At 45.5% G+C, this 21,246-nt stretch overlaps 3 protein-coding genes across 3 annotated transcripts; 1 reads left to right on the top strand and 2 right to left on the bottom strand.

Moving 5' to 3' along the window:
* The first annotated feature begins 878 nt into the window (after positions 1-878).
* On the top strand, positions 879-6,449 carry LOC120664381 (putative phospholipid-transporting ATPase 9). The gene is made up of 11 exons (XM_039943575.1): positions 879-1,740; positions 1,852-3,212; positions 3,319-3,429; positions 3,559-3,835; positions 3,918-4,006; positions 4,100-4,208; positions 4,376-4,579; positions 4,674-4,799; positions 4,896-4,994; positions 5,087-5,278; positions 5,414-6,449. Exons 1-11 carry the CDS (start codon positions 1,243-1,245, stop codon positions 6,098-6,100), a joined length of 3,753 nt encoding a protein of 1,250 aa, XP_039799509.1. The 5' UTR covers positions 879-1,242; the 3' UTR covers positions 6,101-6,449.
* Positions 6,450-7,575: 1,126 nt separating this feature from the next.
* Positions 7,576-11,280, bottom strand: LOC120664374 (proline-rich receptor-like protein kinase PERK8). The gene is made up of 8 exons (XM_039943562.1): positions 9,954-11,280; positions 9,440-9,859; positions 9,271-9,357; positions 9,104-9,174; positions 8,944-9,020; positions 8,702-8,849; positions 8,160-8,321; positions 7,576-8,073 (listed from the first exon to the last, which is right to left on the bottom strand). The coding sequence occupies exons 1-8, from the start codon at positions 10,630-10,632 to the stop codon at positions 7,864-7,866; spliced, it is 1,854 nt and encodes a 617-aa protein (XP_039799496.1). The 5' UTR covers positions 10,633-11,280; the 3' UTR covers positions 7,576-7,863.
* A 770-nt stretch (positions 11,281-12,050) lies between these two features.
* On the bottom strand, positions 12,051-19,081 carry LOC120664373. The gene is made up of 21 exons (XM_039943561.1): positions 18,697-19,081; positions 18,545-18,607; positions 18,070-18,356; positions 17,897-17,993; positions 17,744-17,821; positions 17,617-17,676; positions 17,416-17,520; positions 16,915-17,025; positions 16,455-16,496; positions 16,253-16,360; positions 15,980-16,167; positions 14,965-15,245; positions 14,761-14,882; positions 14,595-14,637; positions 14,391-14,482; positions 13,820-13,868; positions 13,495-13,565; positions 13,280-13,399; positions 12,735-12,823; positions 12,442-12,487; positions 12,051-12,347 (listed from the first exon to the last, which is right to left on the bottom strand). Exons 1-21 carry the CDS (start codon positions 18,844-18,846, stop codon positions 12,300-12,302), a joined length of 2,250 nt encoding a protein of 749 aa, XP_039799495.1. The 5' UTR covers positions 18,847-19,081; the 3' UTR covers positions 12,051-12,299.
* Between the last annotated feature and the right edge of the window lie 2,165 nt (positions 19,082-21,246).

The raw sequence follows: 21,246 nt of genomic DNA, 5'->3' as shown, positions 1-21,246 counted from the left end.
TTTGGTGCGGAGGTCAAGACGTGCTCAGGCCTCAGGAAACAGAGGGTAACAAGCAGACGGTAATCTCCAACACGTTACAGAATTTGACTCAAAATGGGAGCTTGTTGACGCAAAGGCACGCGTGCAGAATTTTCAGCGGTCGCCACGCTTGACGACTCGGGTGCTAGACTGCTAGCTAGTAGTGCTGTGTATATGTATACGCTCTATTATCGTTATTACTAATTTTCCTGTTCACATCAAATTTAACATTTTTTAACAACAACATCAAAATTTAACATTTTTGGGCAAAAAATTTTTGGCAATATTTGCAACACTAATTAAAAGCGTTAAACGTAGACTAATTATAAAACTAATTACACGAATGGACGGAAAATCGCGAGACGAATCTATTAAGCCTAATTAATTTATTTTTATAGGTTGTTTATTGTGGAACAATACTGTCTAATCATTGCATAATTAGGTTTATTAGATTTGTCTCTCGATTTCACCCAGAGGTTATGGAATGAGTTTTGTCAGTCATCCACATTTAATACTCCTAATTAGTGGTCAAATGTTCGAAGTTACTGTAGCTCACGAAATTTTTTGAAAACTAAACAGAATCTTGGCCCAGCATCATCTAGAAAACTAGAGGAGGGAGAGGGAGAGAGCCGTCACATCATTCAGGCAAGGAGGCCAAGAAGAGGAGGAATTTCTTGGCAACCAAGGAGAGAAACAGAGAGAAGGAAACAGGGGAAATGAGGAGGCAAGGCAACCATGCACATAGACATAGAACGCCGTCCCCCGCGGCGACGACCGGCGAGCACGAGATTCCAACTCCACCTGCCCTCTCCAGCTTCGCGGCGCCACCAGAACCAGACCTCCTTCTAGGACTAGCCGCCGGACCCGGACCGGACCAAACCACCGAGCCGGCCAGCCTGCACTACTGGCCTGGCTTGGTTTGATCCGGTCTCCCTCCCCCCTGGCTTGCTTGCTTGCCAGCCCTTGGCCCCCAACGCGGCTGCCTGGCCTGGGGCGCTCCATTTCTTAGCTTCCGCGCGGAGCTTTCCAGGGAAGAAGCAAGCAGGCCAACAGGCATACACACCATAGACGACACAGCCAAATAAATTGGTCCGGCGGGCAGGCTGCGGCCTGGAGCTTAATTTGTTTCATTCTTTCTTTCCCTCCTCCAATCCTTCTTCTTGCTAGCAGGAGGACAGTAGGATAGAGCTCTGCCGCCGGCCTCCAAGTAATCGGAGACGTGCAATGGCCGGCGACCAAGGGGACGACCCCAACCCCGACAGGCGGCGGCGGCGGAGGAGCCGCCGGAGGGCCGCGCTGCGCCTCAGCAGGCTCTACAGCTTCGCGTGCGGCCGGAGGCCCAGCGTCGCCGACGACGACGGCGGGTCCAGGATCGGGGGCCCGGGATTCTCGCGGGTGGTCAACGCCGGCGACGCCGCCCTCCGCCTGCAGCAGCAGCAGCAGCAGCAGCAGCAGGGGCAGCCTCCTTCTGCGGAGCAGCTCCTCGCCGCCAGCTCCAGCAACTCCATCTCCACCACCAAGTACAACCTGCTCACCTTCCTCCCCAAGTCCCTCTTCGAGCAGTTCCGCCGCGTCGCCAATGTCTACTTCCTCGTCTCCGCCGGCATCGCCTACAGCCCCCTCGCCGCCTACAGCTCCGCCAGCGCCATCGCGCCGCTCATCATCGTCATCGTCGCCACCATGCTCAAGGAGGCCGTCGAGGACTGGAGGAGGAATCAGCAGGTAACCATCTAGTCTACTACTACTCCTACTAGCTTGTCGATCGCTTCAGACTTCAAACACGAACCAGCAGTAACCACTCACCTCACCGTCGATGAAATTTCTTCCGGCCAGGACACCGAGGTGAACAACAGGAGTACTAAGGTCTTCCAGGACGGCGCCTTCCGCGACGCCAAGTGGAAGGACATCCGCGTCGGCGACATCATCAAGGTCGAAAAAGATGCCTTCTTCCCGGCCGACCTCGTCCTGCTCTCCTCCAGCTACGAGGACGCCATCTGCTATGTCGAGACCATGAACCTCGACGGCGAGACCAACCTCAAGCTCAAGCAGTCCCTGGAGGTCACCTCCAGCTCGCTGCCGGACGACGAGAGCTTCCGCGGCTTCGGGGCTGTCATCAGGTGCGAGGACCCCAACGCGCACCTCTACTCGTTCGTCGGCAACATCGAGATCCAGGACCAGGACCAGCAGCCGCAGCAGCACCCCCTCTCGCCTCAGCAGCTCCTCCTCAGGGACTCCAAGCTTCGCAACACCGAATTCGTGTATGGCGCCGTCATCTTCACGGGCCATGACACCAAGGTCATGCAGAACGCCATGAAGGTCCCCTCCAAGAGAAGCAACATCGAGAGGAAGATGGACCGGATCATCTACCTCCTCCTCTTCTCGCTCGTCCTCATCGCAGTCGTCGGCTCCATTTTCTTCGGCATCGCGACTAGGAAGGACTTGCGAGATGGCAAGATGAAGAGATGGTACCTTAGGCCTGATGACACTGACATATACTTCGACCCAAACAGGCCGGCTGTTGCAGCACTACTCCACTTCCTGACGGCCATGCAGCTCTACAGCTACTTCATCCCAATCTCCCTCTACATCTCCATCGAGATTGTCAAGCTCTTGCAGGCGCTCTTCATCAACCGGGACATCCACATGTACCACGAGGAGAGCGACACGCCGGCTCATGCCAGAACCTCCAACTTGAATGAGGAGCTGGGCCAAGTCGACACCATCCTCACAGATAAAACGGGGACCCTGACCTGCAACTCCATGGAGTTCATCAAGTGTTCGATTGCGGGGACCGCGTATGGCCGTGGTGTAACGGAGGTCGAGAGAGCAATGGCAAAGAGGAAAGGCGCCCCGTTGATCGCCGACATGGACAATGGCATTCAGTATTTTCAGCCTGAGGGGAAAGCTGCAGTCAAAGGGTTTAATTTCAGGGATGAGCGTGTCATGGAGGGTAACTGGGTTAACCAACCCCACTCTGATGTCATCGAGATGTTCCTCCGGTTGTTGGCGGTCTGTCACACATGCATACCTGAAGTTGACGAAGAATCAGGGAAGATCTCATACGAAGCAGAGTCTCCCGATGAGGCAGCCTTTGTTGTAGCAGCGAAGGAACTCGGTTTCATATTTTACCAACGGACTCAGACAAGTGTTTTTCTACACGAGCTAGATCCTGTGTCCGGAAAACAAGTTGACAGGTATGAGCTTGAACTTTGTTTTAGTTTTCCTGGAAAAAGTTTAGGAATTAGGAGTGACACAAAACTTTTGTCATGCAAAACTTACGTTTACAATTTTCTTTGGCAGGTCGTATAGGATCTTGAATGTACTTGAGTTCAACAGTGCTCGGAAGCGGATGTCAGTAATAGTTAAAAATGAGGAGGGGAAAATAATTCTGTTCAGTAAGGGTGCTGACAGGTATGTTCTGTTCTCTGTTCAGTAATCTACTGGGATGAGCTAAATACTGCAAGCTGATACCAGGATGCATCAATTTCTGATCTCCTTTTATGCAATGTCTCTCTCTTGACTTGATCTCGATATATGCAGTGTAATGTTTGAAAGGCTATCAGGTTCTCAGAGTGCATATAGAGAAGTAACCCAACAGCACATAAATGAATACGCTGATGCCGGTTTGAGAACACTGGTTCTCGCATACCGTGAGCTTGAGGAGGATGAGTATGCATATTTTGATAGGAAGTTCACAGAAGCTAAGAATTCTATCAGCAGTGATAGAGATGAAAAGATTGAAGAGGCTGCAGATTTGCTTGAGAGGGATCTTATCCTTCTTGGTGCTACCGCTGTTGAGGATAAGCTACAGAAGGGGGTGAGAAAATCTTCTTCCATGTGCTAATCTGTGAGAATCTAAGAAGTCTTTTTGGTTTGCTCATATTTATTCCTTTCTCTAGGTGCCTCAATGTGTTGACAAACTTGCTCAAGCTGGCATCAAGATATGGGTGCTAACAGGCGACAAGATGGAGACCGCCATCAACATTGGGTATGCCATCTCTCGTGACAGTTCTGGTGCTGATGACAAAAAAAATACTTAGTAAATTTCGCGAACTTAAAATACAATACTTCTGTTTCGCAGATATGCTTGCAGTTTATTAAGACAGGGAATGAAGCAAATAATCATTACTCTTGAGACAGCAGATATAATTGCATTGGAGAAAGGTAGTGACAAGGCTGCCATAACAAAGGTACCACTACTACTACCTGTTATAATTAGTAAAGTTTTACGCAACACACAGATGAGACTATGTATTGGTGCATTTTCGTTTTTGCTGTAGAGTATGTTTGAGAATAGTAATTTTGTCAATCTATTGTAAAAGAAAAAAAAATCTGTCAATCTTCTGCTATATTGCAGGCATCAAAGGATAGTGTGGTGCAACAAATAAATGAGGGAAAGAAACTTGCAAATGCATCTGCTGGTGAAACCTTTGCCTTGATTATTGACGGGAAGTCGCTTACATATGCACTGGAGGACGACACAAAGGGCACGTTCCTTGATCTTGCAATTGGTTGTGGATCGGTCATTTGCTGCCGCTCGTCACCCAAGCAGAAAGCACTTGTAAGCTCAACTGCATCTCAGTTTTTTTTCTCTCTCTTTTTGCGTGAAAAGTATTTCTGTTCTAAATAAATTGCCACTTTTATTGGTGATGCAGGTGACTAGGCTTGTGAAAACCGGCACCGGTAAAGTCACATTGGCAATCGGTGATGGCGCGAACGATGTCGGCATGATTCAGGAGGCAGATATTGGGGTTGGGATCAGTGGTGCTGAAGGAATGCAGGTTTGTTGTTGCTACTCACTCACACTCACCAAATTTCAACTCCAAATGGAAATCTTGTGAAGGCCCATTCTAACCAGCTCTGTTATTGCTCATCAGGCTGTCATGGCGAGCGATGTTTCCATCGCCCAGTTCCGCTTCCTGGAGCGTCTGCTACTTGTGCACGGGCACTGGTGCTACAGCAGGATCTCATCAATGGTGCGCGTCTTTAGTCTCGAATGAATAATAATGCTACTTGTGAATTGGCTGGATGAACCACTGACTGTGCTTCATTTTGCTGGAACCCGCAGATATGCTACTTCTTCTACAAGAACATCACGTTCGGTGTGACCCTGTTCCTGTACGAGGCGTACACATCGTTTTCAGGCCAGGCTTTCTACAACGACTGGGCAATGGCGTGCTACAACGTCTTCTTCACCTCGCTCCCTGTGATCGCCATGGGCGTCTTCGACCAGGACGTTTCTGCTCGCTTCTGTCTCAAGGTATGGTAACCACCACCTGATCTATGCCATCTGTTTTGGTCGATCACTGCAAGTCCGTACAAAATAATAGTATACAACTGATCGTCGACAACTCGTCATCCTTGCTGACCTCTTGCTGTAATGGCGATGCATCAGTTCCCGATGCTGTACCAGGAGGGCCCCCAGAACCTGCTGTTCCGGTGGCGGCGGATCATCGGGTGGATGGCGTACGGCGTCGCCAGCGCTGTGGTCATCTTCTTCCTCAGCACGGCGTCGCTGCAGCACCAGGCGTTCCGGCGGGGCGGGGAGGTGGTCGACCAGGCCACCCTCGGCGCGACGGCCTACACGTGCGTCGTGTGGGCCGTCAACCTCCAGATGGTGATCACGCTGAGCTACTTCACCCTGGTCCAGCACGCCTGCATCTGGGCCGGCATCGCCCTGTGGTACGTGTTCCTCGCCGGCTACGGCGCCATCACGCCAACCTTCTCGACCACCTACTACAAGGTGTTCGCCGGTGCGCTCGCCGGCGCGCCGGCCTACTGGGTGGTCACCCTGCTGGTGTCCATCGCCGCGCTCGTCCCCTACTTCACCTTCGCCGTGGCCAAGTTGTGGTTCTTCCCGGACTACCACAACCAGATCCAGTGGCTGCGCCACAGGGAGAGGGCGCACCCCGACCCGGAGAGCAGCGCCGACGTCGAGTTCAGCCAAGCCCTGCGCCAGTTCTCCGTGCGCTCCACCGGCGTCGGCGTGTCGGCGCGCCGCGACGCGGCGGTGCTCCGCCGCCTCAACAGCACGCAGGTTCACCATGCCGATTCGCCCCAGGAGCCGCAGGTGTCGTCGTGACAACACGGATCCATCGACAGATATATATAGTTACACAATTATTTGCCATGTAAATACAAAAGGAGAAGCAGTTGAGTTTGGAGCTGGTGCTAGAAAGAGTAGCTAGCTATAGGGTCAACGCAGGAAGTGTACATGAGGATGTGAGTAGGAGCCAATATTTTTGCATGGGGTAGGAGTGGGTAGACGATGTACATTTGGATGGAGGGAGGGGTAAAGTTATTTAGTTTTTATTGATTAATTTCCCCCTGGTTATGAATTTGGGGATGATGTTCCTTTTGTTATTAACAACAATATACTACACATCAAGGTAGGAAATAAGAAGAAATAAAGCCTCTTCCTTTTGCTCAAATGGATTATTTTTTGTCTGAGTTGAAAGAACTTGGTAACTATGCCTGAGTTGAATTTATGGGGATGAAACTCCTCTCTCATCTCATAAAACTCTTTCTTATCTCTCATAATGATACTATCAAGCCAGCAAAAATGTTGATATAGTACTACCTTCGTCCCTTAATATAGCTATTTTTAAATTTTCTTCAAATCAAACATTTTAAACTTTAACCGTAGATGGTAAAAAGAAATATAAGATTGACAGCATAAAGTTGAAATTAGCTTATTTGTAATGAAACCAACTAATATGTAACCTTTTCTATTTAAAATAATTAGTTTTGGAGGTATTATTGGTCAAAGTTGAAAATATTTGACTTTGATTAAGTCAAAAAGTTGTTATATTTTGAGATAGAGGTAGTATGTTATTTAATGTTTATGAAACTTCTTATAAGACTTGCCTAAGTATAAAAAGGATCTTGTGTCTCGTGACCTCGTGGGTCTCGTTTATCACACGATGGATTTTATTTGTCCTGATTAAAAAAATAATACGCGTAACTTAGGCACTTAGCCGACGGGACCGGCTCAGTCTCACGATGCATGACTATTCACACAAATGACACAACATAATCTCTTTCTTTTAAAAAAAAAAAAGATCAGTGAGCAGAATCACATGAATCACGAGGCCATGTTCGATGAATGGATGCGGTGGATCGGAATTCGGATAGCTGCTTGCGCTTCCTAAATTGACCATGAGTGCCCTGCCCCTGAAGAACGAGCATTTGGTCCTGTCCTGATGGCATGGTCAAATCTGATGCCTACTCTTGTGGGACCTGAATTCAAGGGGGGCATTTTCCCGTGTTTCCTGCCCCTTTTGCCTTGCTTTCTTTAGGTCATTTCTCTGACTGGACTCGTGCTTCTGGAAGGCGAAGACGACCCCAGTAAATTGAGACAGACATCCTTTGTAGACCATGATCGTCAGCCTCTTCAATTTGCTCATGTCTTTGCATAGGTTAGGCTAGTCAGGACTTAGGACGGGACGCCAACCGCGGCGCCATCAGCGGAAGTACTCTCGTCTTTGGCCTCAGACTGACCCGAGAAACCCCCCAAAACGTCCTTGTCTAGACCACAGAAACAGACAACCAAACAAGTTGAAAGATGCCTGCCTGGGCCTGGCTGCCATGCGTTTCTCTACAATGTTTTAAGTCTCTGAGTTTCTAAAAAATCTGCATAAACTGTGACCAATCAATATCTTCCATCATACAAAAACAAAGAGAACAAGCACTATCTTCTCACCTGTGTAATCTACAGACCACTTTGATTTCCTAAAGAATATAAGGTTGGTCATTGAACCACTTTCACTCGGTACAATCACCTAAATTCGCTACTAGGGAACTGAAGAGTTACTACAGACAGTCAGAAAGCATAGAAGGCCATCATCACAAGATCCTGGAACTCGGGTCGGCGTCCGTGCCTCTGCTCCAACCGTATAGGCTCAAGTCGGAGCTGTCATCATCCTGCGCGCCGGCCACCATCCGCTGGAACATCCTTATCTCCGCCGTGTTGGCCACGTTGAAAAGCTGGCTCTGCCCAGGTTGAACTCCATTTGTTAGGTCGATGTCTGCCAAGCTTTCAAGAACCCGTACCACCTGAACCGAATTCGAAACCATTTCAAATGTCATCATCGGATTCATGAATGAGCCTACACAAAAACCACACAATTGCTTTTAGGTACCTGGCTCATTCTCGGCCTCCTTGATGCCGAGTGCCGAATGCAGGCTGCAGCAGCCTCGATCATACGGAACATCTCCGCTTGATTCGACTTCTTCTCAAGCCTGTGGTCAACCAACCCTTCCAAATTGCCTGTATCAAGAGCTCGAGAAAGCAATGGCCTAGCCTGCAAATAAATTGTGAAAGGGGAATCAACCGACAAATGTCCCAGTTGTAAATTGTAAAGAAACATTAATAATGGTGCAGGCATGAAGCATATCCACCATGCAGCAATTCTTCAAACATTGACAAGCTCTAGCTACTATGCTGTTGCAGACATCATGATCGATTCTCTATCCACAAGATAATGCCTAGGTTACGCCATTCATGTATAATGAGTCCTTTTCAGTCCAAAATTGAATAAACTACCGACGTGCTCTAGAATATAAATCAAAGTGAACAATCTTGTGCTGGCTGAGAACAGAAACGACCAAAAATCATAGTGTACGAAAAGTGCCATAGGGACATCACCAGGCTTTAAGCAATAAGTTCAAAGCTGACACTCACCCACTCGACGAGGCTCTCGTCACCCAGTGGTCTCGATGCATCAACAGGTTTTCTACCAGTAATAAGCTCTAAGAGAACTACACCAAAAGAGAATACGTCTGATCTCTCAGTCAATTTCCCACTCGATGCATACTCCGGAGCCATGTACCTGAAAGAGAGGGGGAAAAGATTCCAGACATTATTTCTGTATGATTATGTCATATATTGATCTTCTCTTTGAAATATGACAGCACTTCACTTACCCAAATGTGCCCATAACACGGGTTGTTACATGGGTTACAGCATCCAAAGCCAATCTCGCAAGACCAAAATCAGCAACCTAGAACTCATGGATAGCATTCAATCAGAAATTAAATATAGTTACTGAGAAAAAAATCAGGGTCATTTAAGGAATGTAGTTACCTTTGCCTCAAAGTTGTTATCCAACAAAATGTTTGACGACTTGATGTCTCGATGAATTATCCTAGGATGGCCTGCAGAACGATAAAGGAAGAAGGATTTAACAATTAAAACACAGAAAATTGCTGGAAATGAAAACTGCAAAGACAAGAAGTAGGAAGGAACATTACAATCTTCATGTAGGTAAGCAATTCCACGAGCAGCACCAGCAGCAATTTTAATTCTGGTGGACCATTCTAACACAGGCATTTTGTGTCCTGTGATTGCAAGATCAATTCAGCTTTACTGGCAAAAAATGGAAATGCTCTTGCAAAAATATAGAAAAAGGCTATAACATACCGTGAAGATGGTAATGTAGTGTGTTATTAGGCACAAAGTCATATACAAGTAACCTTTGGTTATTGGAAATGCAATATCCCACAAGGGAAACTAAATGACGGTGATGCACCCGACTAATTATCTCCACTTCAGCCTGGAACTCACGTTCCCCTTGTCCGCCACCATCCTTTAGTCGTTTAATGGCGACATCTGTGCCATCTGGCAGATGGCCCTTGTACACAGACCCAAAACCTCCCTCCCCTAGAAGCTTATGTGCTGAGAAACCATCGGTAATCTGATACAGCTCCTCATATGAGAAGAACCTGGAGTTGCCCATGCTGATATCGGACAAGCATTGATTCAGCCTGGGGCTCCCAGCACCATTGGACAAGCTGGTCTGGACAGATGGATCGATTGGCAAGCCTGCATTTGCCGAGTCACCTGAAGAAAGTGGGAGATGAGTATTAGTGGCGGTGTTGCTATTGCTATCATCAGAATTGCATACTGTGTTAAGCAAACTGCAGAAACAAATTACCGGAAGGTTGCTGCGAAGAAAAAGGCGAGGTAGGCGACATGAAACCAGCCCTGTAACCATCAGTCTTCTTCCTCTTGCGCTTGTTCGTGAACCAAACTGCTGTGACAAGGAGGCTAAGCACAAGAATGGCAAGCACAGCAGCGATGGCTACAATGACACCATTATTAAGGCCGCCAGGGGAGCCAGGTGGGTTCTCGTGCCGCGAAACCGGGCTCGACGGCCTGTTGGAACTTGAGTTCTTGCTCGTGCTGGGGCGGGCCGGATCAGCCGCGGTAGCAGGCGTAGGCAATGGCTTGTGGCTAGTCGGTGTTGATGGCACCGGAACGGGCGGCGGAGCGACGGCAGGAGGTGATGCAGGGGCCGGGGACTCTGGTGGATGCGTTCTTGGCGGTGAGAGCGAGGGCGTCGGCGGGGCGGACGGCGGCGGGGACGTTGGCGGGGGCGAGAGCGGCGCGGGCTTTGGAGGAGGAGCAACCGTCCGCGGCGGGGCGGGCGGCGGCGAGGCAGTAGGCCTCGGAGGTGGAGAAGCCTGCGAGTGTGAGGGCGGAGGGGCGGCGCGCGGCGCCGAGGGGCGGGGCGGGGGCGCCGCCGCGGCTGGTGGAGTGGCAGCGGCGTCGGCCGGTGTGGCAGTGGGCCGCGAGGACCCGGGCGCCGGGGATGGGCCCGGGGCCGGGGCCATGAATCAGGCTTTTGGGAGGTGGTGGGGCTTGGGCTGCGTCGCCGCCGCGGTGGTGGTGCCGGACATGGCAAAGGGAGGGCTGCCGCTGCAAGGGGAAAATGGGAGCTTGCTTGACTCTGACTGATGGCCGGAGAGAGAGAGAGAGAGAGAGAGAGAGAGAGAGAGAGAGAGAGAGGTTTGCTTGCTTTGACGAGGTGGACTTGACTTGCGGACGCCACCAGAGAAATCGAATTGTGTGCAAGTGGAACCAACGCCAAGCAAAGCGAGAAGACGACGATGCAAGAATTCGACGGCCTCTTTTCCCCCCTCCTCTCTCCTCTCTCTTCTCTCCCAAGGAAGAGGAACGGCCAGAAAGATCGATCAGTGGAGTGGAGATTTCATTTCATTTCCATTCATAACGGAAATCAAAGTCCATTTCCAGCCTCAGTCTCAGTCTACAGTTCAGGGGGAACAGCAATGAATCTATCTACCAATCCAACGGAAAGGGAGGGGAAAGATGCCAGATGAGAGGGAGGTTGAAGAAGGCAACCCAGGTGCCCAAGTGGAACGGAATGGAAGTGGCAGCGGTCAGTGGGAGGAGGTGCTGGAGGAGTGGACGACGCCACGACGGGGACGATATGATTCCTCCTCTCCTCCGGCCGCTGGACGGTCGTTGGACTTGGACCAGTGCTGTGCTGTGATCTGTTCTCTCCTGCTGTGGGGTTGGAGGTGCTGGCCGGACCGGGGCTCACGTGTCAGTGGGACGGAGCCCCTCTGCTGTACTGCAGAGTAGGCTCGGAGTGTGCTGGGTTGGAGTTGGACCATCACCAAACAAAAAATAACTGTGCGTCACTATGGTTTGATTTACACTTTTGCTTCCGATGTAGATTCCTGTCAATTGTCATCCAAAGGCAACAAGATAAGGTACTTGCCCGGTCCCTCTGCTTTGCTGGCGCACCCTCACTCATTAAGTTGGCTCTGCACGCGGACGCCGATTGCATTGCAACCGCTAACACAAAGATCAAAAGGCCCGATCACAGTCACAGTTGCAAAGTGCTTTGTTTTTTTTTTTACTCCAAAAGGGCAAAACAATGAGCAAAGGAGCACGCATCTTTGAGCAGGAACTTGACAGATTTCCTCTCCCAAAATCAACAAACAGGTAACTGAACTAGCATTCTTGGCGATGAGTTGCTTGGAGGAGTGGATCGGAGAGAGTGAATGATTGGATCATTGGATGGAAGCACGCAGCCAGACACAATGATCAAGTGCCACTTTGCTAGGAATCTAGTATATGTAGGGCACCAGATTATCCCTGCTGATGTCTAATCTGATTTGCTTCTGCTTTACGGCAACACCCATGGAGTTCTACAATCTGGCAGTGGCTATGTGCCGATGAGATTAGGCTGCCAGAGCAGCGTTGAAACGGGATGCATGCACAGATTGAAGATTGAATCCATCCCTCTTGTTTTTCAAAAAAGAATTCATCCCTTTTTACAACAAAACAAAATTGGGTACGGTGCCAATTGAATGGAATTGAATTGAATCGGATGGAACCTTTACAAATGCTGGCTGGCACATAGAAGCATGCAACGTAAACTACTCACACTTTCCTTCTACATACATAACGTGAAAACATAGGTAAATACAAACACACAACCTGCCACGCCACTACCTAATACTACTAGAGGCTACTTGAAGAATATGCCCTTTCTCCTTCCTTTACTCTTCTCAACGGCCTGCAGTCAAACATAGACACATTCCTAACTCATCATCCATGCATTACAAATGAAAATCATAAGCCTGAAAATTCAGTGAGGAACAGGCCTATACCTTAATTCTGAACAGCCTTAATATTAGAACAATGGCATCTCGTGATCTGCAATTTTTTAAAATTTTTCAGTTAGTAACTCCCTGTTATACCATTATTATGAAATAGCCCATTACTTCAAAAGAACTACGATAAACGCAAAAGTAACAAGAATAACAGATGTCATGCATTCATCAGGGGAAGTCCTGCCGATGGATTCTGACATATGCTCTCAGTAGTAAATTGATGCACCAAAAGACAAACTACAATATACTGCTATGTAATAAATAGTGCCAGTGATCAGAATGAAACTCACGGGGCATTTTCTGCAGGCTTTAGATTGTACTCCGCACCATCAGCAGACACAATTGAAAATTCATTAGGACGGCCATATGGGACATTGATCTGCGAAATTGTACAAGATGAGTTCTAAATCACTATACATATTAAGATTTAAGAAAGGAATGGAACACAGAAGTCCACTCAACCCTCGAGAATCTAGATCCTGGATTACTAAATATATAAGAAAAACTAACAAATACTATTTCCTTTCACAGTAGAATGCAGCTTATAATAATTGTGGTTTCCACGATGAACCTTAAATTTCCCTAGAAAGAGGAATGCACCTTAGAACACCTTTCAGCATAAATATTGCTACACCTACTGAATTCACCATGATGAAAGCGCTTGAGATGACACACCTACTCATACAAGTTCATGCAACTAATTTAAGCATTGGCGAAGGTAATGCTGGTAAAAAAACATAAAATGTTGGTCCCAAATCCCAAGACAATTTTATTCGAAAAACAGAGTACCACACAAACAGAGTAATTTTAAAGACAGTTATTTTGGAAACCATACAGCCATGGCTTGCTGGAATTTCTCTGTAACGACAACACCACGCTGTCCATTACACTTAATGCTGTAACCTTCCCTCTTTATTGCCAAGACAGCGGGTTCCCACATATCTAAAAATCTAACCTGCAAAACAGTTTGATGTTTGCATGGTTATATGACATTGGAAATGTGTAGCAAGAGTGCTTTCGGCAGACTATTTGAGAAGAATTTGGGCGTACAGGTAACAAAACTTCATAAGACACATGCCCAGTAGAAAGAATTTTCTTGATAAGCTCCTTGGTTTCAGGATCTGCACAAATATGGGTTATTCAAGTACTGAGATATATCAAATAGGAAAAAAAACTTTTACCCCTGTACACCATAACATGATATGATTATTCTCTCTTACTGTTGTTACAAACAAACATACCAGACTTCACATTATTCTGGCAATTTTATTAAGGAGCCCAGATACCCAATCGTTTTTAAGACGTGTGAGGGGCAACTAAAAGAAGAAAAAAATGGTGTCCCTACTAAAAGAACGAATCATCTTAGAAAACTCACCACATGTAATTTTTCTTTGATCATTAGCATAAACCTTCACAATCTCCCCCTGCAACAAGAAAAAAAGATTTTTCGATAAACCAAGTATTTTCCATCCAACTTGCAGTAATAATCATTCATGTTATAGTTTTCAAACCATCAACTTTGTCAGCACTCAGCCAGCTTACTACTAATGAGCAGTGTGAATTCTAACAAAAAGCAAACCTGTATGTTTTTGCCAAACAATATAGTTGCTCTCCTTTTACATATTTTTTCTGACCAATAAAGAAAACATACCACATTAATTTAATCACAGCCCTTGCCACCTTTCAGTTATTGCAAATTTAAATATAAAAAAAGAACTGTGGTTGGGGTTTTCAGCAAATGGACAGTATTTTTATCCATTTACTTCTCAGTATAATTATAGAATAGGAGTCACTAGTGTGAAGCCAATATCACAGCAGACAGGTACCCATCATCTAATATCCAAGAAGAAAGCAAAAATTGACTAAGCTATTGAATCCAAAAAAAAAAATTGTAAGACTCAAAAAGTGCTGTTTAAGCATGGCCAGCATATGTTGATAAGATATACCTTTCTTTTTCTGTCATCCAGAGGCTGGACTTCAATCGCTAATACAGAGTCCACATCATCAGCGGTTACTAGATAGGTGGGCTGCCGTGCACCTTCACCAACGAATAAAAATGTCAATTCCAAAATTTTAAAAGTATATCCAAAATGAAACAAAAATGCCATGAGCTATCAAGCATTGAACTTCTTTCTTGCATCTCAAGGTACCTTCTATGAAATGTACTGATCCATCATCCAAATGGCGTACCCACTGCAGCACAAAAAAAATATGCAAAAACGCAGATTATGGTGAAAATATGAAACCGAAAAGGTTCCTGAATATAGAAGAATTTGGAATATTTAGAGCATAGATGGCAAAGCCAATATAGCACACCTCGAAATTACAGCTTGTAGTCCCATTAATGGAGCACCCACTTGCTTGAAGTTCTCTTCCAGGAAAGGCCTCACCTGTGTTTCGCAGTCCATCTATGGCTGGAAGTGGATCATCCTCAGCAACTGCCGATCCATAAAAATGTTGTTTGCCATCAGATCTGAGGTAATATGGTAGGCTGGATCCACAAATTTTAAGATGCAACACCTTCAGAAAAAGAAGAACTGGGCTCCTCAAGGACAGTAGGAAGATAAGGGTATGGCGGATTTGCATCATCAAGGCCAGATGCCAAATTTGGTGAGACTTCAGTATCCCATTGTGCAGAAGATTCTTGTGGAATTTGGGCTTCGGTTCCCTCCAGATTTTCTGAGGCATCACTCCTAATAAGGTCCTTGAATGATGGGTTTTGATCCTTGGATTCAATGTTAAATCGAACAACACGAGAATCATGTTCAGTTCCTTGAGGAACATCCTTCATATTGTGGTTGCTGCAGAACATTAGAAGCGAGGAACATCAAAAGTTTTTTCCCAAGAAAATTCTAATTGATGTTCCTGTGCTAAAGCCCGAGGACAAGAACATTTTGCTTCTTTGCAAGTATGGGGCTTAAGCAATCTTTCACTTTTTCACTTCTCAACACTTGGAGACCACCATATCTAATGTTCTAAACAACCAGTTTGCACCCTCCATTCTTCTTCTATTTTTAACAAAACCTTGACCATGAGTACAACAACAAAGACTTCAGTCCCTGGAACCCAACAAAAGAGCCACATGTAGCAAAGAGAAAAAAGGGCATACCCAATGCCCTAGGCTTCCCGCACTGCACGGGGTCTGGGGAAGAGCCACATGTAGCAAAGAGAAATAAAGAAAAAGATAATAACAAAATAAAATAGTAATATAGTACTATGTTAAAAATCATAAGTTTAGAAATGGTTCAATAAAACATAGATTTATTATAGTATATTGATATAAATTGTAAGTGCTGGGCAAGTCATGCCTAGAAGACTATGAGAAGCCAAAGATGTCAGACAAAAAAGAACAGGGGAGTAACTACAATATACGCGTCCAAAAAAAAGTCGTTTTGTTTTTCTCCTTTCTCCCTAATTTATGTCTAGCACAGTAGGGGTCTCCCCTACTGTATTTCCTTAAAAAACAAATAATTGTTCAATCGCAGAAAATAGCTAAAAGCAATCCAATTGAATTGTAGAAATAACCACTGGCAACCTGGTTGAAGGTGAGGTCCTTCCAATGCTATCATGCTCTGCACTTGTTGTGGCAACCTCACTTGGAATGGCCTGACGGTTTTCATGCCCTAACAAATCCCAGTCACGTCTGGTTCGAACAGGAGAAGAAGCTGGAGACTGAACATGGGAATATGCTTGCTGGGGCACAATGTCAAGGTTGGCTTTGACCTGGGAATGTGAAAAGTTAGATTATGGAATCATGCATGAATTCCAAGAGTATATGACGAAAAGGGTAGTGCCATATAGAAGCAACCAATGCATTTCCAGGAGGATGAGAAGGTGACTGTGCAGCAGCACTTGTATTATTTGAAGATTCAGCGCGCCATGGAGTAATTTGGTATTGTGATTCCTTCAGTTTCTCCTACAACATCCAAGTTTCTGTGATACACTTGCCAAGCATAACTAGCCATAGCTCTAGTTTGAACTACATATAAATAAGGACGTATGTGACTCACCTCAGTAATAATAAGCTTTTCTTGCAAATGCTTAAACAGAACCTACAAGATGAAAATGAAAGGTTACTTAAGCCAAGCAACCAAGCAAGGAATAAGAAAGGTTAACTAAGAGTGCCTGCTTCAAACAAGCAAGGAATAAGAAAAATCAAGGGAGTTCATTTACTTTGGTTCTTGATTTCTTCACAACCATTATGTTAATTATTTCTCTCTTCTGTAGCAATGAAACTATATATCTAAAATTAGAAGATAGTTCAAGACTCCCAGTAAGTGTGGCATCAGCATCACTACGATGGTAGTTTAGCTTCTTCTCAGTATGAATGACATATCCAACTAAGCCAAGTAAATTTTCCCATGCACAACATACAAAGAAGCTCCCCAGCTCGCCACGTGTAAGCTCACTTGGTGGAAAAGATGGTATTTAATTAATGCCAAACAAGCAACTAATAATAACAGTACATACCTTCAGATTGCTGACAATGGATTGAGCATCAAGAACAGAAGGCTGAAGGTTATATTCTGACAAAAGAGGTAATAAAGAAGATACGAATGTTGATCTCTCTTGATGCGCTGCCTGTAGAATAAAGTAGAATTCAGTGTTCTTCATTTTGCTTTGCCAAATCCAGGCAATGGGGTTTGAAGAAGAAAATTATATGCATCATACACGTCTAGCTTATGCAAATGGAATAAGTAAGAATGACCCTGATAATGGAGTGATTTTAACAGAAATCAGTCCTGCAAACACTGAATCTAGTTGCTTCGTAAATCAGAAAGGACGTTCATTCAGTAATATGATTATATGAATGCTGCAGCTACTGCAAAAACTAAAGATATACAAAAAGAAAAATACAATGAAAAATGAATTGATTACAAGTGAATCTTGGGGGTAAAAGCAAGCAAATGAGGAAAGTAATGGCTCTAGAAGTTTAGGAGATGATACAATAGCCTGGTTAAAAGAAGTTACCTGCAATGCATATGTCAGACGGATGTTTTCTTCAATAATGTCTTGTCTGTAAGACAAAGCTTTCGATGCAGCATCAACCAAATCTTGCTGCTGCTGATCGAATGCCTAACAAAAAAAAAAGAAGGAAACAATTCAAACATAGGTTCGTGCACTCCAAGATAGTAGTTAGTGCCTGATAAGACCAAAAAGAATTTTGCTTACCATGCGCATATATGCAATGCGTTTCTCCAAGACATGTTTCTCATTAAGTATTTGGGCTTCCTGTTAAAAGCGATACGATTCAAAGATTGAAGAAGGAACATATGGGGAAAAGATTATCTATAGTCACCTTCACAGAGTAATCAGAAAGGTGCCTTCTCAGTTGTGCAATCTCCTCCTCATGTTCTTTAACCTTAGCAAGAAGATCCTGAGGAAGGAAATAACTTCATCAACAGTGAATAGAAATAAATGGCAAGGACAGACAAAAGCAAATAGCTGATACCTGCTTCCACATGACGTTTGAGTTGAGCTCTGAAACAGGCAGTGCACCTTGTCCAGATAAGTTGAACCTTGAATCATAGTCTGGTTCTTTGCGGTGCCTGCAAGGAAAGTGTTGGTCACGGTAAAGAAAGAAAATGTAATGCATTTATTAGAAAGGTTGGATTTGGAGTGCACCTAGTTGGTGAGAGGGAACGAGACGAAGGAGTAGATAGCTGTGATGGGAAAGCACTATCAGCAGCGCTCTGGTCCCCCGATAATTTCCGGTGAATTCCATTAGACTGGGCGGCCTCGAGGTACTTGTGCCTCGTGGCATCCTGCAGCATGGGCTCCCCAAATCCCCATTTGAAGGCCTCTGCGGTCCCAAGCGGAGCACCGGAGAATGTGTTTGTGTGGGCGTCGAGGGTGCGATCCTGATGGATCCCAGCAGAAGAGGTTTGGTTTGTGTTTGTGGCTTCTGACCTCTGGTTTGGGCACAGGTGAAAAGCTGTTAGAAGCATGGCATCATAACGCATAATAAAGAAGTTGTGATCAAAAGGGAATCCTCTGCTGCAGTGCAGCAATAGTGTTTTGTTCGTGCAGACAGCATAGACAGTGACAGTTGTGCCTTGGAGTGGGGGGATTTGGATCGGGCGCGAGTAGAAGGGCTTACAATTCTGTGGAGCTCCTGCGTCTTGAGCATCAGCTCGTCCTTCAACCGGCTGTTCTCCTCCAGCTGAAGATGAGAAGGGGAGAAGTGTGGGCGTCACTCGGCTGAATCCATCACTCGGCAGCGGGGCATTCGTTCAGGAGAGAATGGGGTACCTGCTGGCGGATGGTGGCCTCCGCGTCCTCCACGGCGCGCATCACCTGGAAGAGGTTGTTGTTGCTGCTCTCCAGCGCGGCCGCGGCGGCAGGAGGTTCGGAGACGCCAACCGCGGCGAGCCGCCGGCCGAGCTCGTCGGGATCGGCCATGGCGGGTGCGGGATGCGGGTGGGAAAGGATGGGCACGGAGGAACGCGAAACCCTACCCTGTCCGGCGGCGGCCCTGCCCCGCCCTGCCCTAGGAGGAGGCTAGGAGGGAGAAGGGGACGGGAGGACGGTGGACGGGGCTGCAAGCCTGCCTGCAAGGGAGGGGAGGGGCAGCCGAGCCTGGAGAGTGGAGGCTGCAGGACTGGGACTCGTGTGGTGTGGATGGAGGAGGGAGGAGAAGAGCCCAAAATACATAACACTTCCTTTTTTAAGATTATTCGCATTATTCCCGTTTTAAGGGGGAAAATACGGAAATACTAAAATGCAGACGGCAGATGGGGAAAAATCGGACGCTCCAACATATGTTTCAATAATTGATTTTCAATGTTGCAACTGTTATTTCTGTATGTTTCATGATAAATATTGTATGAAACATGGTGTTTATGTTGCGGCGAGAATTTTCGTATCCGAGAGTCAAATGAATTAATTAGTTTCTTCACATATTTTTCGATGTCACATCTATATTTTTTTATGTTGCATGTATTATTTCAATGTTGCGACGGAGCGTCCCATGGAAAAACGTCCATAAATAAGCAACAATGTTCGGTCTTAGAAAGGCAATGTTCAACAACCAAGCGTAAAAAAAACAACCAGGTCAGCTCTCGATAGAGAAAAGTTATAACTGCAAAATATAACGTTGCGTAGTTTGAAGATTTTATATTTTAAATATTCTTTAAAACTACAACATATAGTAGTGTTGCGTAGTCTCGAAAAAATCATATTTTAAATATCTTTTACGAGTAAAATTCTCCAACGGTCCTTAAATTATTCCTGCCCTGTTATTCGAGCCTCAGTACTATCAAATTGCATTGTTGGCTTCCTAAAAATTTCATGTGGTTAGCAGTCCAATCCTGCCGCATCAACATCTGACATCCAACGATGAGTAGATTTCCCTGCCCCATCCGTTCAGTTCATCTCGAGCGGAGAGGACATACTTCTTCAAAAAAAAAAGGAGCAATGGCGGTTAGTGAGGAGACAATGATTATCGGTATGCTGTGGCAGTGATCATATCTGTAGCCGGAGGAGCGTGGAGCCATCGACTATGGCACTGTTCAAATAGAAAGTTCTAACTAGGCGGACCGAGTTAAATTTCTGCTAGTTCCATCCACATCATCAGTAGGAGGTTTTTATCTACATGATCATCAAAACTAGGTCTTTTCATAATTTTGCTGCAGAACTGAGGCTTCTCGCCCACAGTCTTGAGAATTTCTTTGGGCTCAAAATATTGTAACTTCATCCTAGTTCAAGTACATTACTAGGGTCCTGTTTAGTTTCCCAAAAAAATTGCATAGTACCTGTCACATCGAATCTTCGAAAACATGCATGAAGTATTAATGCAGTTGAAAAAATAACTAATTACACAGTCTAACTGATTATCACGAGATGAATCTTTTAAGCCTAATTAGTCCATAATTGGATATTATTTGCCAAGTAACAGCGAAATGTGCTACAGTGACAAAACCCAAACTTTTTCACCAACTAAACACACTCTAGGTTGTTCACCCAATCTACCACAAAAACACATTATTAATGTCTGCGGTGATGTTAACTCTAATGTGATCAATAAGAGATTTCTCTTACAACAAGTAGCTCCTTTCTTTTTAGAAAGACAACTAGTAACTCTTCTGATGGATCATCTAACCGTACGAGACCATGTGTTGTCTCATATTGATCTATCAAACATGTCCACTTTGCTATCTATGTAAGATTAGGTCCAAACATGCCCACAAAAAAAGAAAAATCGAAACTTTCCACTATTGGCTTGACCGTAGGACGTTAGCTTAGTTAGAACTGGTCGGAAACTAAGGTCCAAGCCATGTTTTTACTCATTTTCTTTTTAAGGGGCTGTTCTTATTTGCTTAATTGAAAAAAAATTATTCAATTACTTTTGGGTGCGTTGTTTATTTGTTTCAGTTCTTTTAAATAAAGTTTCTCAATCAGCTGCAAAACTCTTTTATTAAAAGAAAATTTTCTGTTTCTATGTTGTTCTATCGCGCTGCTACAGATGGCCAGGGCTCGTCAAACTGCCCGGAAGAGCACCCGTGGACCGCCCCGTCATATCCACGGGTGCTCTTCCGGGCAGTCTGACGAACCCCGACCATTTGTAGCAGCACGACAGAACAACATAGAAACAGAAAATTTTCTTTTAACAACATAGTTTTGCAACTGATTGAGAAACTTTACTTAAAAGAACTGAAACAAATAAACAACATGGCCCAAAAGTAATTGGATATTTTTTCAATTAAGCAAGTAAGAATAACCCCTTAAAAAGAAAACGAGTAAAAGCGTGACTTCTAATATAGACCTTAATTTTCGACTAGTTCTAACTAGGTTAACATTCTA

This window comes from Panicum virgatum, chromosome 3N (assembly GCF_016808335.1).
Source record: "Panicum virgatum strain AP13 chromosome 3N, P.virgatum_v5, whole genome shotgun sequence".
Lineage (NCBI taxonomy): Eukaryota > Viridiplantae > Streptophyta > Magnoliopsida > Poales > Poaceae > Panicum > Panicum virgatum.
The sequence above is the reverse complement of the archived record's forward strand: the minus strand, read 5'-3'. Positions and strand labels throughout refer to the sequence as shown.

What these genes read in the sequence shown, in the direction of transcription:
- LOC120664381 (XM_039943575.1), top strand. Translation starts at nt 1,243, where the DNA reads ATGGCCGGCGACCAAGGGGACGACCCCAACCCCGACAGGCGGCGGCGG. An exon ending in TCCGGAAAACAAGTTGACAG is followed by an intron (nt 3,213 to 3,318) that starts GTATGAGCTTGA and finishes TTTCTTTGGCAG; the next exon opens with GTCGTATAGGATCTTGAATG. An exon ending in ACAAGGCTGCCATAACAAAG is followed by an intron (nt 4,209 to 4,375) that starts GTACCACTACTA and finishes GCTATATTGCAG; the next exon opens with GCATCAAAGGATAGTGTGGT.
- LOC120664374 (XM_039943562.1), bottom strand. Translation starts at nt 10,632, where the DNA reads ATGGCCCCGGCCCCGGGCCCATCCCCGGCGCCCGGGTCCTCGCGGCCC. An exon ending in TGCTTACCTACATGAAGATT is followed by an intron (nt 9,175 to 9,270) that starts GTAATGTTCCTT and finishes ATCGTTCTGCAG; the next exon opens with GCCATCCTAGGATAATTCAT. An exon ending in ATAACAACTTTGAGGCAAAG is followed by an intron (nt 9,021 to 9,103) that starts GTAACTACATTC and finishes CATGAGTTCTAG; the next exon opens with GTTGCTGATTTTGGTCTTGC.
- LOC120664373 (XM_039943561.1), bottom strand. Translation starts at nt 18,846, where the DNA reads ATGGCCGATCCCGACGAGCTCGGCCGGCGGCTCGCCGCGGTTGGCGTC. An exon ending in CAGTTCTTCTTTTTCTGAAG is followed by an intron (nt 14,883 to 14,964) that starts GTGTTGCATCTT and finishes ATGGATCGGCAG; the next exon opens with TTGCTGAGGATGATCCACTT. An exon ending in ATCAGTACATTTCATAGAAG is followed by an intron (nt 14,483 to 14,594) that starts GTACCTTGAGAT and finishes TCGTTGGTGAAG; the next exon opens with GTGCACGGCAGCCCACCTAT.